We start from the raw sequence: 16,944 nt of genomic DNA, 5'->3' as shown, positions 1-16,944 counted from the left end.
CGGGATCCACTGACTGACTTCCTGCTCGAGCGCTGGGACCCTATCGGCCGAGCAAAGCAGGGGAATTCCCTGGAGATTGGCAAGGAAAGCCTTTCCATAAACTCCAAGAAAATGATTTTGAAAGCCGTGATGCAAAAATCTACTAACAAGTTACTTTTTGCTCAGGCACAACATGACTTTGTTAATTTTCTTTTCGGTTTGCTCATCATTCCATTAGGAAGGGTAGAGTGGTATTTGCACAGCGACACCGGACTTAGGGCCATTGATAATTTGCACAAGAGCATTCCAGATAGTTTGTTCAGAAATAGTCTGATGGATTTAAAGAACAAAAATATGCTATTCAAACCTTCCTTGTCTGGCGACGACAACAGCGATGAGAACGAGTATATTCCCCTAAATTTTGACCCAAGTGAGAACCAGTCTCATGTTAGAGGATCAAGAACTTATATGGTAAGTGATGATTTAACTGTTGCGGTATGGAGTATGACCTCGTGTGTCTCTGTTATCAACGAGATGAAGGTCCCTCTGTCTGATGTGGAAGAACTGGAGCTTAAAGTTGGGTTGGAAGAGGTAAGATTGGTTGTCAATGTCATTGTTTGCTTGTTCTTTTGTAAGTTGGTACATCATTTAATATGTTAGGTAGGTCTGTCAAATTATGCGTTTCTCGGGTTTAACGGGCTTTTAGCCACATGCCATTTTCGGGTGATACATGGCTCGGCCCGAACAAAAATCTCAAACGCCTTTTCTTAGTGGAAAATGGATCCCATTCATTAGAGATATATAAGTTTCCTAAAATAAAAAGTTTCTATTTTTGAAAAATGGATCAGAAAGGGAAGAATTTCTATTTTTAGGAAACGAAAGGAGTATGCGACATGAAAATGTGATGAAAACCTAGTCGTATTTTGACTTAAATGTGATGAAAAACTTACTCGAATTTTGACTTGGCTGGTGCAGGGTTTAAGCATATTGAGAGCGGCGCTTACGTCGACCAAAGCTCTAAGTGATGGCCTTAGGAAGCAAATATTGAAGAATCAAGAAAAGCAACAAAATTGAGGTGGTTGATCTTTATTCTGTATTAATGACAATTTACTCGTTTTGATGTTTATACTTATTTTGTGACATAGTTGATTTTATTAGCAATTTGGGTTATTTTTTTCTACTATTGTCTAGTTTTTAGCACTCCTTCAGTCTAACCGTAGTTGAATAGTATATATATATTTTTTTGCTATCTCGTTGTAATTGAGAAAATATGGGCAATGGGTATAGCACGGAAATTAAGACAAAACTGGTAAAGTAAGAGAGATGAGGAAAGAGATGAGTAGAATTGTATGGTAAAGTAAGAGAAAATAGGAGAATGGTAGTTAAAGTAGTGTGTGAATGTATGTCAGTGTGTGCAGTGTGTGTGAATGTGTGCAGTGTGTGTGTAAGTGTGTGCAGCGTGTGTGTGTGCACGCGCGCGCAGTGTGTGTGTGAAATGTGTGCAGTGTGTGTAATAATGTGTTTAGTGTGTGTGTGTGAGAATGTGTGCTCTGTGTGTGTGTGTAAAAATGTGCTTTACCTTATTTTCAATTATATATTTTATTTGTTTTTATATACTTTATTCTTTCTCTAATAGACTAAATATATTTCTTGTTTTGTAATTTTGAGTAAAATAAGTAAAATCTAGAAAAAGAAATTTAGTCCGGAGCACTCCCCTATCCCCCATTAGGGTTGCATTATAGCATTACTTTAATAAAATGCTGTCTGTGTGAGTTAGTTTAGGGGGTGTTCAGTTTTTAAGATTGTATCCCGGAATTAAATATGTAGTATGTTTGGTTCGTGAGATTCAATCCACAACTCAATCCTAGATGGATAATCATGCGATAATTAGTCATAGCTAACCCCTTATGACTAAAATAAACTCACAACTCAGTCCTAGATTATATGTTGGTATTATTTTATCTTGGGAACCGAACACCACCTTAAAGAATATTTATGTGAACTTGTGAGAAAATGAGTTGTAAGAAAAATCCAGAAATTTTATTACAGTGGAGTATCATTTTTAAATCTCTTGTTCTCTAGAGTAGAAAACATACAGTATTAAATCAATTTTCATCACTATACCAACAATTGAAAGCACAAGATGAATCAAATTTCTTGAGTTGATGTTCTTTTTGTATGTTTTATTGAACAGTTCATTACATATGAGCCTACCAGATTCACTTCCACTATTTTGGAGGTTAAGCCCATTTTTTTTAATCTTAGTTTCTTGTGGGAGGGTCTCTAGATGTGCATAATTGTTGATTTCTAGTTGGTTGAGAGCAACTTCACCAAGTTGTATATCAGAATCATAAAGTCAATATATGTAGGACCCATGGAAACATGGTTCGGCCCGACCTAAACTCACTTTGATGGACATGGCCATGTCGGGCCATGTTTGGCACTTCGACCGTTAGTTTGCATGTTACGTCTTACAATATGTTTTATCACCTCTTATACAGGCCGTGATGGTTCTATAAACTTAGTCGGATATTGTTTTGTTGGTGCAGGGCTTAAGCATATTGAGAACGGCTCTTACATCGACCTAAGCTTTGAGCGAATGCCTTATGGAGTCAATACTGAAGAATCGAACAAAGCAACCAAATTGAGTCAGTTTGATTGTATTCTATGCCTAGGCAGTTGTGTTATATGGAGTATATCGTTTATGTTTTTTAACTAGTTGATGTCGTTACAGTAGACAACATCGTTTAACTCAATGTGCACCTATGATAAATTGGCATGATAATTTGCACAAGAGCATTCCTGATAGTTTGTTCATCTGATGGATGTAAAGAAGGAAAATATGCTATTCAAACTGACCTTGTCTGGCGACGACAACAATGATGATAACGAGTGTATTCCCTCAATTTCGACCCGAGTGAGAACCAGTCTCATGTTAGAGGATCAAGAATGTATATGGTAAAGTGATGATTTAACTGTTGCGGCGTGGAGTATAACCTCTTGTGTCTCGGTTATCAACGAGACGAAGGTCCCGTTGTCTGATGTGGAAGAAGTGGAGCTTTTAAAGTTGGGTTGGAAGAGGTAAGATTGGTTGTCAATGTCATAGTTTGAACTCAATTTATGTAGGACATATGAATACTTGTTTCGGCCCGATCCAAAGTCATTTTGGTGGGCCGGGCCATGTTTGGCTGCTCGACTGTTTGTTCTTATAACATACTCCATCCGTTTCTAAAAATAAAAACTTTTATAATGATATAAGTTTTAATGCAAAATTGATAAAGTAAAAGAAAGATAGAAATAAAAAATATGTTAGTGAAAAATAGATCTCATTCATTAGAGAAATAAGTTGCCTAAAATAGAAAGTTTCTACATTTATAAAATGTAAAACAATATTATTGTTATTTTTTTTGGAATTTAAATTTTACATTCAAAGCGGTGAAAAAAAGCCACAAGTAAAAAAGCCCTTTTACTACGCTGGCCAATATTAACTACACTTGCTTACTTGCGCCGCCGTCCCTCCGCCGCTTCCACCGAAGTGCCGCTAGCTGTTCATAAATCGAGCTTTCATCAATTTTCTCTTTTATCACTTCAAAGGAACTTAAAATTCCTTCAATTCTAGAGCAGGTATGCTTTAATTTGTTTCGTTCTGTGTATATTCATTATTTATTAGTCATCGTTAGATAAAGAAATCACTAATTGAAATTGATCAGCACCTTTAGCAGGGAAGTAAAGGGGAACTGTGATACAATAACTGAGAAACTAATTGCTTTTGTGAGAATCAGAAGTTAAATTGAAATGCACACCACCTGTTTGTTGAAAGTTTTATTTTTCTTAGTATTTCCTATTCATCATGGATGATATATGTGAATGAGTATTTTTGTCCTTGACATTCTGATTTTCTTCAATGGAATAGGAATAGAGCAAGTTAGCTCAAATGGTAGAAATTATCCAAATGGAGTAGTCCATTTTAGAATTTATGGATTTATGAATTTGCATATACTATTTGTATCTATAGGTTACTTGATTTATGCATCTTTGTGCATATTGTTTGCCATTTAGGAGAATTGTGAGAACGTTTTTGGAGAAATTCTTGATAATTGTGAGAATGTTGCCTATAATTTTTCTAATCATCAACAGAATGACTAAGAATGTGAAGAGGGAGGACGCGGAGAAAGAGTGGGAGGACAAGGAGGAACTGAATGGTGCGAGGGACGACTTGAACATACACGTCAAGTGTGTAACTGACGAGGAGAGCGGTTTGGTACTATTTGCAGAAGCTGGCAGTGATTTTGTAGATGCTTTGCTAACCTTCCTTCGGTTGCCGTTGGGAACGATTGTGAAATTCGTAAAGCCTCTCTACTACACTAAGGCCATTGGTAGCTTGACCACTCTGTACAATGGCTTAGAAAATCTTGACAGCATCCATTTTCTAAATAAAGATGCTAAAAGCATGCTGCTAAGTCCGAAGGGTCTTGTTTCTAAATATGATTGGCCTAGATATGAATCGGGTTTCACTGAAAGTACAGCTTCCTTCACCATACGTGATGATCTGTGGGTGATGGGTGGCGTGGAAGGCTCCGTCATGTCTACTCTCGACTGTCTTGGCGCCGACTTGATAGATATGGAAGAGGCTAAGATAAAGGATGTAACTTTCGGTCTTGCTGAGGTTAAATCCGTACTAATGTTTCTGTTTTAAAAATTTGATCTTTTGGAAAATAACGACCGTTTGAATGCATTGATCAGATTCTGGAATTACTGCTGATGTCAATGTATGCCAAGTATCCACTGTCATGCTACGTGTTCAAGCACTGTCACCCTAACAGCGGAGCAATGCAGGGGAATTCCCTGAATCAGATTGGCAAGAAAAACCTTTCGATGAACTCCAAGAAGATGGTTTTGAAAGCCACGATGCAAAAATCTACTAGCAAGTTACTTTTTGCTCAGGCACAACACGACTTTGTGAGTTTTCTTTTCGGTTTGCTCAGCATTCCTTTAGGAAGGGTAGAGTGGTATTTTCACAGCGACACCGGACTTAGGGCCATTGATAATTTGCACAAGAGCATTTCAGATAGTTTGTTCAGAAACAGACTGATGGATCTAAAGAATAAAAATATGCTATCCAAGCCATCCTTGTCTGACAACAACAATGATGATGATAACGAGTATATTCCCCTCAATTTCGACCCGACTAGAAACCAGTCACATGTTAGAGGATCAAGAATGTATATGGTAAGTGATGATTTAACCGTTGCACCGTTGAGCATAACCTCTAGTGTCTCTGTTATCAAGAAGATGAAGGTCCCTCTGTCTGACGTGGAAGAAGTGGAGCTCAAAGTTGGGTTGGAAGAGGTAAGATTCGTTGTCATATTTTGATTATTCTTTTGTTAGTTGGCGCATCATTTAAATGCTAGATAGATCTTTCAAATTATCGAGCCATCTAGCGAGTTGTTTTGGGCTTAACTGGCTTTTGATATGTTTTGGGACCAATGAAAACATGGTTTGGACTTCGGCTCGACATAAAGTCGTTTTGATGGGATGGGCTGGGCCATGTATGGAAGCTCGACCGTTGGTTCTCTTGCTATGTCTTAATTCTATAGTCTCTTGTACAGGCTTTGTTGGTTTTTACAAAGTTTACATGACGTGTATTGGTAAAGTAAAATGTAGTAATAATGTGACGGAAAACTTAGTCGAATTTTGGTTTCGTTGGTGCAGGGTTTAAGCATATTGAGAGCGGCTCTTACATCGACCAAAGCCCTGACTGAAGGCCTTATAAAGCCAATGCTGAAGAATCAAGAAAAGCAACAAAATTAAGTCAATCAATCCTCGTAGACTCATTTTGATGTATAGACTTATTTTGTGACATAGTTGATCTAATCCTAGGCTGATTTCACTAGCAATTTGCGCTTCTTTTTTTGCTACATGTGTTCTAGTTTTAGCACTTACTCATCATTTTCTATTAAGCATATTTCTTACCATCTTCTGTTAAGCATGATTTTCTCTCTATGTTTTTTTTTATATTTTGAATACTAGAAACCCATTTACATTCTTTTACTTTTGATTCTGCCTTTGTCTATATTTTTCAACATTTTTATTTTTGAATATTACTAGAAAACATAAAAAAGGTTGAGTTATTTGCGTGTTGCACAAGAGAATTCGGCCAACAAAATATTTCATTCATTAATTAATATGATAGACCCCACCCATATTTATAATACCTTAATACAATAAGAAAATATATGCTAAATTCCTATAATATCTAAACAAAACAATATAGTCCCCATTTACTTCTCTCTCATTTTGAACAATTCACTCAATTATCTATGATCTATCAGCTCCGTCCCCACATTTTACGAGTTATCTACTATGGTAATTCTGAATCTCGACCTGAATATTTATAATTGGCTCTGATTTTGATTATCTATTGAATTTTTGACTGAAAATCTTTTCTTGCTATTTGCTGTTTTGTATGGTGTGAAGTGTTGTTGGAAGGGTAAGAAATTAATTTATTAGAGCTTCTTGTTGATTTAGATCGAAAACAATCCATTCTGATTAATGTACTGTTTTGATTGCTATTTTCTCCGTCTACAATATAAATTGTTAGATTGTCCACTGAATTTTAAAATTGCGCCTTGAAAGAAACCAAGATTTGAAGGGTTCTTTTTCCATTATGAACAATTAAAAATAAAAATATTTTCAGCTACTATTTCAGAAACTATGCCTTGTTTGGTTTGCAAGTTAAGATATTAGGTAGATTGTTAAGATATTATGTAGATTTTATAACTATGTTTTGAGCTTATTACAAGGATTTTATTCTTGACAAAACTAGGAAACATATAAGTTTCTGATTTGCCATTTCGATCCATCCTACAATAAGAGTCACGTATCTCATTATGTTTGATTCATGTATTGGACGAGGAATTGAAGTTCGGTAGGCCACGATCTTCACTTCCCGAAGCCAACATGTCGAAGGGCGAGGAATTGAAGTTGCATATCACGGTTCTGGTGAACAAGCAGAGAACTAAGGTCCTGTGTGCAGAAGCTGGCAGCGATTTCATGGACGTTTTGCTAAGCTTCCTACTTCTTCCGTTGGGAATGATCATGAAGGTCCTCGAAGCGCCTGCTATTGGAAGCTTGAGCACTCTATACAGAGGCGTAGTGAATCTTGATACCAGCCATTTCCAGACAGAGGTTGCCAAGCAAAAGCTCCTCGCTCCAGCAAGTTGCTATGATGCTGAGTTGCATAAACTGAGGCTCAACGTGTATAATGCTGTTCCTGCGAGTCCTAATTCTGTCAATAGATACGACGGGGTCTTCACTAATAGTGCAGCTTCTTTCCTAATCGGTGATGATCTGAAGGTGATGCCTAATTTGATGTTCTCGATCTTGGAAACTCTCAAGGTTCTCGACATCGATGTGACCGACATTGATGACGCTGAGAAAATGGATGTGGCTTTTGGATCGAAAGAGGTTATATACTCGGTTTTTTCTCTAATATTTCTTGAGAATGTTACCTAAAAAAGTGTTGTTCGTGGATTGTTTTTTATCAGATTGTGGACTTGCTGAGGCTATCATTGGTTTTCCGGAATCCACTGACGGCCTTCGTGCTAAGTGGTGGGCAGATCAGGGTGGCGCCGAAGAAATCCAACTCCAACGAGCAGGGGAATGCTTCGTTGCAATGCATCAACGAGAAAGTTGCATCTACCAACATCAAGAAGATGATTGTGAAGGCCACTATACAGAAATCGACTAACAAGTTCGTATTTGCTCAAGCAGATAGTGATTTCATCAATTTCCTTTTTGGCATGCTCACGCTTCCTTTGGGAAGCGTCTTGTGGTATTCAGCGAGTAACAGTGGCCTAGAGGCCATTGACAATATGCACAGGAGTATAGCAGACGACTCTATAAAGGTCCAACTGAAAAGTGCAAAGACAAGAGACTATCTAACCATGTCAAACCATGAAATAATTTCCCATTTGAATTTCGATGTGAGAAACCATCATGTTAAGGGAGAGAGGATGTACATGGTGAGCAATAATTTGACTGTTTCACCGTTCGCTATGACATCATGCATCTCTGTGCTTAACGATCTGAAGATCTCCACGTCTGATGTTGAAGAAGTGGACGTGCAAGTTGGGCTCGATGAGGTATGATTTTACTCTTTGTTTCATATCAAGAATTTGGTACTATTATACAAGTGTTGAGTTGTGGCAGGTCTAATGTAGTAAATTTTTTATGAGGGGGGCTTATTTTACACATGAAATAAACACATGTAGAATAGGGGAAGTTCGAGTGCCTCTAAACTCCAAAAAGCTGGGTTGTGGGGAAAGAGAAGAGCAGTCAACAACTTCAAGACTAGACACCTATCTTTTTCGCCCCAGGGGCTTATAGGCGCTTGAAGTTTTCCCTATCTACATTCGTTAGTTATGCTAGTATCAACCCGTTGTGCCCATCCGTGTCTATCGTTAGTCGTGGGACATGTGGTTATTGATAATGTGTGCGAAAATGTAATTTAACAATATCGTACTCGATATTGCTGCTACAGGGTTTAAGCATAGTGAAAGAGGCACTTACGTCGACAACGGCCTTAGAAGATGGCCTCATCAAAGCCATCTTGAAGGCGTCTATCGCTGCTTCTCAAACCGTGAACGACCAAAGCTTGAATGCTGAATTTGGATTCATCTCTCTCTGACTCTCAAATATTAGGACAAGGTTGTGGCCGTTTAGAACTAGCAACATGCTAAGTCAGTAACTTGTTAGAATTCAGTGAAGTCATATTAGAACTCTCTCTCGCTTGTTGAAGTTTCAAATGGCAGACCCACTTCTTGTGCTCGTTCTATGAATGTTGGTAAGTCAAAAACAAAAGTATACTTTACATAGAAATTAGGTTTGAATACTAAAGTAAATTGGAGTTGCTATCCATATGGTAACATACATCTGAGTTTTCATTAACTTCTTCAACACCCAATTTTTGGAGACAAATCATCTTTTCCTATCCATATGATAACATACATCTGAGTTTTCATTAACTTCTTCAACACCCAATTTTTGGAGACAAATCATCTTTTCCAAGCTCGAGACCTCGTACATCCAATCATAAATCGAGATGTAGGTTAGGGTCTTAAGATTCTCTAATGCATCTGTTGGGTTACAAACCCCACGACCCAAGCCCACCTGGGCTCTGATACCACTTGTTAGGAACGTTGACTGCAACATTAGTTTGATATTGTCCGCTTTGAGTCAAGCCCGCACAGATTTGTTTTTGGATCACTCCTAAAAGGCCTCAAACTAATTGGGGCTGGACAGGAATTATGTACACCTTTCAACTTCCCTCACTCATCCGATGTGGGATGGGTTTGTAACCCAACAACATCTACTTTCAAAGGTTCGTGGTAAATCACATTAGACATGTAGATATGATGAAGGCTACCGATTTCCCATATATTAATTGGAATCTCCACCATAAAGTTTAGAGCTACATCGAGAACCGCAAGCTTTTTCAAGTCTCCGATATGATGAAGGCTACCGATTTCCCATATATTAATTGGAATCTCCACCATAAAGTTTAGAGCTACATCGAGAACCTCGAGCTTTTTCAAGTCTCCAAATGAGTGTGGGACCTCTTGATTATAATTGTTTCTCAATCCCAAATACCTTAACTCAATCAATGTGCCCATAGTTTCTGATAAAGTCTTCACCCCAAAATCTTTCATGTCGAGCATCTTGAGGAGTTCAAAATTCTTCCAATAATACTGGCCAACATCGTCCAATTGGCGACCACCTCCATGGAAAATGAGAGAAACAAGATTTTTTTTCTTGATTCGTGGTTTTGAATCAAGAATTTGGTACAATTATACAAGTGTTGTGTGGTGGGCAAGGGTGATGCATGAAAGTTTTTATCAAGGGACTTATGTTACACATGAAATAAACACAGATATGACAGGGGAAGCTTCGAGTGCGTCTAAACTCAATAAATTGGGACGTGGGGAGAGGGAGAGCCGTCAACGACGTTTCTAGGGAAAGAGATCGAGAGAGAGATAGTTTAATTTAGAACTTTTCGATACCTGAAAATTGTTTAGAATCATCTAGAATTTGATAAACATGTCATCTGGCATTTACATTTCATGAATCAGATCGGCAAGAAAACACATTCCATAAACTCCTAGAAGATGATTTTGAAAGCCATGATGAAAAATATACTAGCAATACATTGCTCTTTGCTCGTTTTGAACTTTGAAGTACTAAAATTTTTGCCTTTTTTTGATCATTTAGAAAGTTGCATGATAAACTATAATTTGATCTAAATTTATGAATCTTAATATACCCAAATAACTGTTAGAGAGATTCAATATAGAGAACAGAAAAACGGATATCTGAAAGTCGTGAAAAACACTTTAAGATCAAATCAATTTCGGTGGTTCTACCAAAGTTATTTGATAGGATAAAATTCAGAGAATGCAGAATATTCATATGTATATTCGAGATCATGAACCAGAAGAATTGATCAGATTTTGAAGAAGACGAACCGGTGCAGCTGTTGACGAAACAGTGCATCCGTTGGGAATCTTAACTGAAAATAACTGATTTTCAAAAGGTTTTCGAAATTGCAAATTAGTCCTTCGATTTTCAGAAATTATATTTTCGGAAATTATATTTTCAGAAATTGCAAATTGCAATTAGTCCTTCCGAAACAGTGCTGTGGTTTGTTTTTTATCAGATTGTGGACTTGCTGAGGCTATCATTGGTTTCCCGGAATCCACTGACGGCCTTCGCGATGAGTGGTGGGCAGATAAGGTTGGCGTCGAAGAAGTCCAACGAGCAGGGGAATGCTTGGCTGCAATGCAACGAGAAATTCGCATCTACCAACATAAAGAAGATGATTGTGAAGGCCACTATACAGAAATCGACTAACAAGTTCCTATTCGCTCAAGCAGATAATGATTTCATCAATTTCCTTTTTGGCATGCTCACGGTTCCTTTGGGAAGCGTGGTGTGGTATTTGGGGAGTGACAGTGGCCTAGAGGCTATTGACAATCTGCACCGGAGTATAGCAGACGAGTCTAAGAAGGTCCAATTGAAGAGTGCAGAGACAAGAATATATCTAACCACATCAAACCTCAGCCAATCCAACGAGTTTTCCCGTCTCAATTTCGACCCTTATGTGAGAAACCATCATGTCAAGGGAGAGAGGATGCACATGGTGACCAATAATTTGACTGTTTCACCGTTGGCTATGACATCATGCATTTCTGTGCTCAACGAGCTGAAGATCTCCGTGTCTGATGTTGAAGAAGTGGACGTGCAAGTTGAGCTCGAAGAGGTAAGATTTTATTTGTTTTGAATCAAGAATTTGGTACTATTATACAAGTGTTGAGTTGTGGGCAGGAGTAATGTAGTAAAGTTTTTATGAGGGGGGCTTATTTTACACATTGGCCGTGGGACATGTAATTTAACAATCTCATACTCGATATTGCTGCCACAGGGTTTAAGCATAGTGCAACAGGCTCTCACGTCGACGACAGCCTTGGAAGATGGCCTCATCAAACCCATCTTGAAGGCTTCTCTGGCTGCTTCAAAACCCGTGAAACGACCAAAGCTTGAAGCTGAATATGGATTCATCTCCCTTTGACTCTCTAATATTAGGAAAAGATTGTAGCCGTTCAGAACTAGCAACATGCTTACTTAGTAACTTGGTAGGATTCGGTGAAGTCATATAAGGACTTTTGTGTTAAGCCATTTTTGACATATTTGTATTGAAGCTTTGAAATGGTAGCACCACTTATTGTTCTCGTTCTATGAGTGTGGGGGTAAGTCAAAATTATCAATCTATAGTTTACATAGAAATTGGGTTTGAATACTAAAATAAATTGGGCAAGAAATAATACTTACGTTGAATTACTTCAATTCCAAAATAAATCCTAAACGGTACTTCAATCTTACTTTTCCTCTATACTTTATTTCTACTACCTTTATTCTCCTCCATTTAATTCACAAAACTTCATTTTTGAAAAAAATGTCTCACTTATTGAGCGATGGAAGGAGTACTAATTGATAAAGTAGCAAAGAGATAAAAATAAAATGATAATATAGTAATCTTAGTAGAGGATGAGACACACCTCATTAGAGAAACAAATTACCATAGGTAAAAGTGAACTATTTTTATAAGACGGACCAAAAATGAAAATATTGTCTATTTGATGGGACGACCAAAGTATGAACTTCAAGTTATGGACTGATATCCACTTCCACTATTTTGGAGATTATCCCTGAATTTTTTACTTTTGCTGCTATGTGTTTGGTTGTTACCATTTTAAACTTCCTCAGATGCTTCATCGACCCGATTTCTTCCGGAAGGGCCTCGAGATGTGGACAATTCTTGATTTCTAGTTGGTTGACATTCGGCATTCCGCCTCCTCCAACTTGTATATTCCGTAGATTCCACAACTGACCGATGCACATAACTTCAAGCCTTGGAAACCCGTTGTACTGGATCACCATTGTTCGACCAATGTATGCATTCCGCAGTTTGAGGTGCCGTAGGTCAGGAACCTTCTCTAGTACTGGCATGGGGTAACTCATATGTCCAATCATAAATCGAGATGTAGGTCAGGGTCTTTATATTCTGCAGCGCGTCTACTTTAATAGGCTTCTGATAAATCACATCAGACATGTAGAGATGACCAAGCCTGCTCATTTCCCATATAACATCAGGCACCTCCACCATAAAGTTTAGATCTATATCAAGAACCTCAAGCCTTTTCAATCCCCCGAACGAGTTTGGGATCTCACGTATGTAATTGTTTCTCAATCCCAAATACCTTAACTCATTCAATGAACCAATAGCTTCTGATAGAGTCTTCACACCAAAATCTTCCATGTCGAGTACTTGGAGGATTTCAAAGCCCTTCCAGTAAGACTGGCTAGCATCGTCCAAGTAACGACCACCTCCATGGAAGATGAGAGAAACAGAATCAAAAAGTTCTTCCCATTCAATCCCTGAAAGTCTTTGCTTTGCTTTCTGCCTTGCAACATCTATTATAGCTATAGGCAAACCCCCACATTTCTTCAACATCTCTTTACCCTTCCTCTCCAACTCCTTTGAGAAGTTGTTATCATCACTTGTAAATTTATCGAATGTTTTCAGAAACAATTTCCAGCTCTTATCAGAATCCAAAACTTTCATCTCATGAGTATAGTAGACGTACGCTGTTCTAATCTGATAGCGACTTGTGAACAACAACCTACTTCCATGACCTGATTACATGCAAGTTAACAACAATTAATGGCAAAAGAGAGACTCAAATGATCATTAAGTCTGTGGTTGACGGCGATATCTACAATTTGTTATATATCTAAAATAATAACGTGAGGTGTGATCAATTGCTAACTTTCTTAAGTTTCTAACTCATCAATGCGGTGTATTAAAAATATCAACACGATGACATTAAAATGTCAACACATAATTTTGCTGACATTTCAATACACTGCGTTGATGAGTTAGCAACTTAAAAAGTTATGAGTTGGCAGAATTAGCAACTTAAAAGTAAGCAATATAACGCACCCCCATGATAACATTTTATGTGCGACGAGACAAACTTATCAAGATTTCTTGCCATGTAAAAGCATTTCAATTTTCATTTCTATTCCTACATAAATGTGAATAAGATAGAGAATAATTAAAGGCCAGTATACCTTTGTCGGCCGGAAGTCCATCCAAGATGGATTGCAAGCGCATTTCTGGCAGCAAGTTGTCGAGAACTATGAAATATGTCTTTCCTTGCAGGTGTTGGAAAAGCATCTTTTGCAGGCTCCGGTTGTCCATTTCCTCCGCCAACAACGAATCTCCATCAAGTTCCACCAACTGCTGTATCAGTTCCACCAGCACTTCCTTTACACTTGTGTAACTAGAAATGCTTATCCAAGCACGGTGCTTGAATTTTCCAGCGATGGCCGTGTGGTTGTACACTTGTCTCGCAAGAGTTGTCTTTCCAACACCAAGCATGCCTTTGATACACGAGGTCACAAGGCCCGTGTTCTCATTAAGAATCACTCTACCAATAAGCTGCTGCACGTCTTTCTCCAAGCCCACCACGACACCTTCTTCTCCCGCACTTTGTGAACCACTCACCGCCTCACCAACTCCAAACTCCATCATCCGCATTTTCATCTTCCTCAGCAAGTCCAGGGATTTTTTGTCTTCAAAGTAGTAAAAGTAATGCCCAAAGTCTCTTGTGAGGTCCGCGATAACTTGAGCCATCTCGGCAAAGTCAGCAAGCAAATGACTCAGCCTAGTCCTTTCACTTGATTCCTCGTCTTTCAAGAAAGCCAACATCGTTCTCATCTCACTTATTATCCCTTTCAGGACCCACTCGTGATGTGTGTTTATAGTCGGATTCTCAACGAGAACAGTCTCCAGTTTTCGTATTGCCCCTAAGATGATTGCCTCCGACATGTTTCAGGGCAAACTGCAATTGCGAAAAGTGTAAGATTTTCCGTGCAAAATAGAAATGCTCCAACTGTAATGGGACACGGAGGGAGTAATAAATGTCCGTATATTATCAATTTAAATCTCGTTCCAAAAATGAATCCGGCTCAGCAGATTCGGACCGATCCAAGATCAGTTATTACCTTCCCTAGGACTTGTTTGTAGCTCAAGAATATTGCTATTAGGGGTGTTCGATACATTAGACAAGATAATCTAGATATGAGATAAGTCAAAATAGACTTTATCTAGGATTGTAATATTAGCAATGCAAAGACGGGTCGAGATACAGTATCGCGCCCAAGTTTTCGAGAGAAATAACAATAGAAAAAGAGATAAGAATAAACATGACATCGGGTCATAAGTAACCAAGTGTGAACCAAATGAATCCTTAGAAATTTAGATCCGATTCAGATCCAAAAGTTTGAAGAATCAATTTCTCAAAATGGGGAAAAAGGAATTTCCCAAATCTAAAAAGCTTTTAACCTCTTTGTGTCTATTCTAGTTAAGATTTCAATGTAATTGAACTTAGTAAATCTTCTTAAGCCATTTCACCCAAGCTTTTTGCAATTTTATGAAGCAGATGAATTCAAAATTTCAAATAAAACAGCATAAACATGTGAATTATGAAACTATTCAAAGAAATTAAAGAAAGTACCTTTTGAAATTAATCTGGATTCGATTTTCCGATTCAACCTTTCCCTATAGTGATTTGAACGATATGAAGGGACTTGAGCAACAAATTCATTGACTTAATATGGTCAAGCTGATTAGGATCAAATGGAGAAATTAAAAAAAAAATGGAGTAAAACAAATAGTGCAGCTGGCTTAGACTATAATAATCCTAATAAATTACTTAAATCATCATTTCCTAGACGCAATTAATAAATCTGTTTACGTATTTCGATGGCGCAATTAATGGACAGTCAAATTTATAATCAAATTTATAATGGTCATATATAAAATAAGATGATTGTCACACCTAATCCAGTATAATTATAATTAGAGGAGACTTTCAAATTTCGATTAAATAATTATACTCAAGAAAATCTTAATTAATTTGTTGATGTGTAATGAATCAATTTATAATATGCTTCTGATAAGGGTATATTAATGCCCAATTGAAGTTCTTAATGGAATAGTATCAACTAGTATTTCCTTATCTTCTTGCTAAGTTTGGTTGTTACCATTTTGAACTTACTCATATGCTTCATTAATTGAATAGCATGGCTTATTAGGCAATTATAATAATACAAGGAGACAAGTTGATTCACCCTTTTACTATTGTTATCAATTTGTTTTGACTGCACTGTAAACTAGGATCAATTCCTTTTTATTTATTTATGTAAATTTAAATAATTAATAAATCTTTTATAAGATCACTATATTACTTCTTACATGCAAATATAAATACTCCTAAAAACTGTAAATCAGAGTAATAGTAACTTTCTAACTTTGCAGTCTTCTTCAAACTCTGAAAAATTATTAGATACTGATTTATATTATTATTATTATTATTATTATTATGTGCAAATATAGTTAGTCAAAGTAACAGTGGAGAAGTAAACATAGGCTAGGGTTTCATTCAAAGAGTGTTGACCAAAAGATTAGAAAGAAGTATCAGAGTATTTAAAACAATAACTTAACCTAGGAGTTTAAAAGAAGAAGGAAGGTATCATAAATAACGATCAAAACATCTGAAGAGTATGACGAAATATCCAAGACTAAATCACAAGAAAAGGCTAAGGCCTCAAACTGAAGGCAAGATGCAAAGGTTCCAAAAACAAATTCCAAAGTGTATAAAAATTCAGCGGAAGACGACCAAGAGAAAGAATAGCTATGTATGAATACACAACTATGCTTGAAGTTCATAACCACCATCTTAATTAATTAACAAGCTCAACACCCGCCACCACTCGCCATCGTTCAACCTGCACATAAGGAAAACACATGCAGGGCTGAGTATTTTGAAATACTCAGTGAGCTCAAGAATTAGGGTGACAAGCATTTATGGAAAATTTCTCTAATATTCTCACTCACCCTTAGACAATTAATTTACCACATAATCTCATAATTTAATAAGTCACATGCCACATCATGAATTAATAAGTTTGACTTTTCAAACTTTCAACGCAAAACCCTAGATTCACTTTGGCCATAGCATCACACGCAATAAATGCATTCACGACTCCACGTCATCAACAATAAATTCTAGGGCTCTAAAATTAGGGTTCTAAATTCCGAGATGTTACAAAAAGAGTAGAAAATGCAAGGACCAAACTGCTTATAAAAGACCTTGTGATTGGACTCACCTTTCTTGCTTTGATTGCTTGCTTGATATGTGATTCAGTAGGCCATTGATCAAAGCAGAATTCGATGTTAGAGAAGCTTTCAATATGCTTAAAGCCTGCACAGCATCGAGAATTTCATCTACGCTTGTGGTTATGAATATGAAATATTTGTGGATGAATGAAACAATAATACAA

At 37.3% G+C, this 16,944-nt stretch overlaps 4 protein-coding genes across 4 annotated transcripts; 2 read left to right on the top strand and 2 right to left on the bottom strand.

The window, feature by feature from the left end:
• The first annotated feature begins 3,558 nt into the window (after window positions 1-3,558).
• On the top strand, window positions 3,559-5,965 carry LOC125192000. The gene is made up of 3 exons (XM_048089452.1): window positions 3,559-3,603; window positions 4,117-5,328; window positions 5,692-5,965. The coding sequence occupies exons 2-3, from the start codon at window positions 4,741-4,743 to the stop codon at window positions 5,788-5,790; spliced, it is 687 nt and encodes a 228-aa protein (XP_047945409.1). The 5' UTR covers window positions 3,559-3,603; window positions 4,117-4,740; the 3' UTR covers window positions 5,791-5,965.
• A 308-nt stretch (window positions 5,966-6,273) lies between these two features.
• LOC125195545 lies at window positions 6,274-8,668 on the top strand. The gene is made up of 4 exons (XM_048093684.1): window positions 6,274-6,345; window positions 6,904-7,446; window positions 7,527-8,123; window positions 8,522-8,668. Exons 1-4 carry the CDS (start codon window positions 6,343-6,345, stop codon window positions 8,666-8,668), a joined length of 1,290 nt encoding a protein of 429 aa, XP_047949641.1. The 5' UTR covers window positions 6,274-6,342.
• A 640-nt stretch (window positions 8,669-9,308) lies between these two features.
• Window positions 9,309-9,689, bottom strand: LOC125195544 (leucine-rich repeat protein soc-2 homolog). The gene has a single exon (XM_048093682.1). The coding sequence runs from the start codon at window positions 9,687-9,689 to the stop codon at window positions 9,309-9,311; it is 381 nt and encodes a 126-aa protein (XP_047949639.1).
• Window positions 9,690-12,517: 2,828 nt separating this feature from the next.
• Window positions 12,518-15,240, bottom strand: LOC125195543 (disease resistance protein RPV1-like). Its single transcript, XM_048093681.1, has 3 exons — window positions 15,117-15,240; window positions 13,669-14,441; window positions 12,518-13,230 (listed from the first exon to the last, which is right to left on the bottom strand). The coding sequence occupies exons 2-3, from the start codon at window positions 14,426-14,428 to the stop codon at window positions 12,518-12,520; spliced, it is 1,473 nt and encodes a 490-aa protein (XP_047949638.1). The 5' UTR covers window positions 14,429-14,441; window positions 15,117-15,240.
• Window positions 15,241-16,944: the final 1,704 nt, after the last annotated feature.

Source organism: Salvia hispanica, chromosome 6 (assembly GCF_023119035.1).
Source record: "Salvia hispanica cultivar TCC Black 2014 chromosome 6, UniMelb_Shisp_WGS_1.0, whole genome shotgun sequence".
In the NCBI taxonomy this organism is placed as follows: Eukaryota; Viridiplantae; Streptophyta; class Magnoliopsida; order Lamiales; family Lamiaceae; genus Salvia; species Salvia hispanica.
The sequence above is the reverse complement of the archived record's forward strand: the minus strand, read 5'-3'. Positions and strand labels throughout refer to the sequence as shown.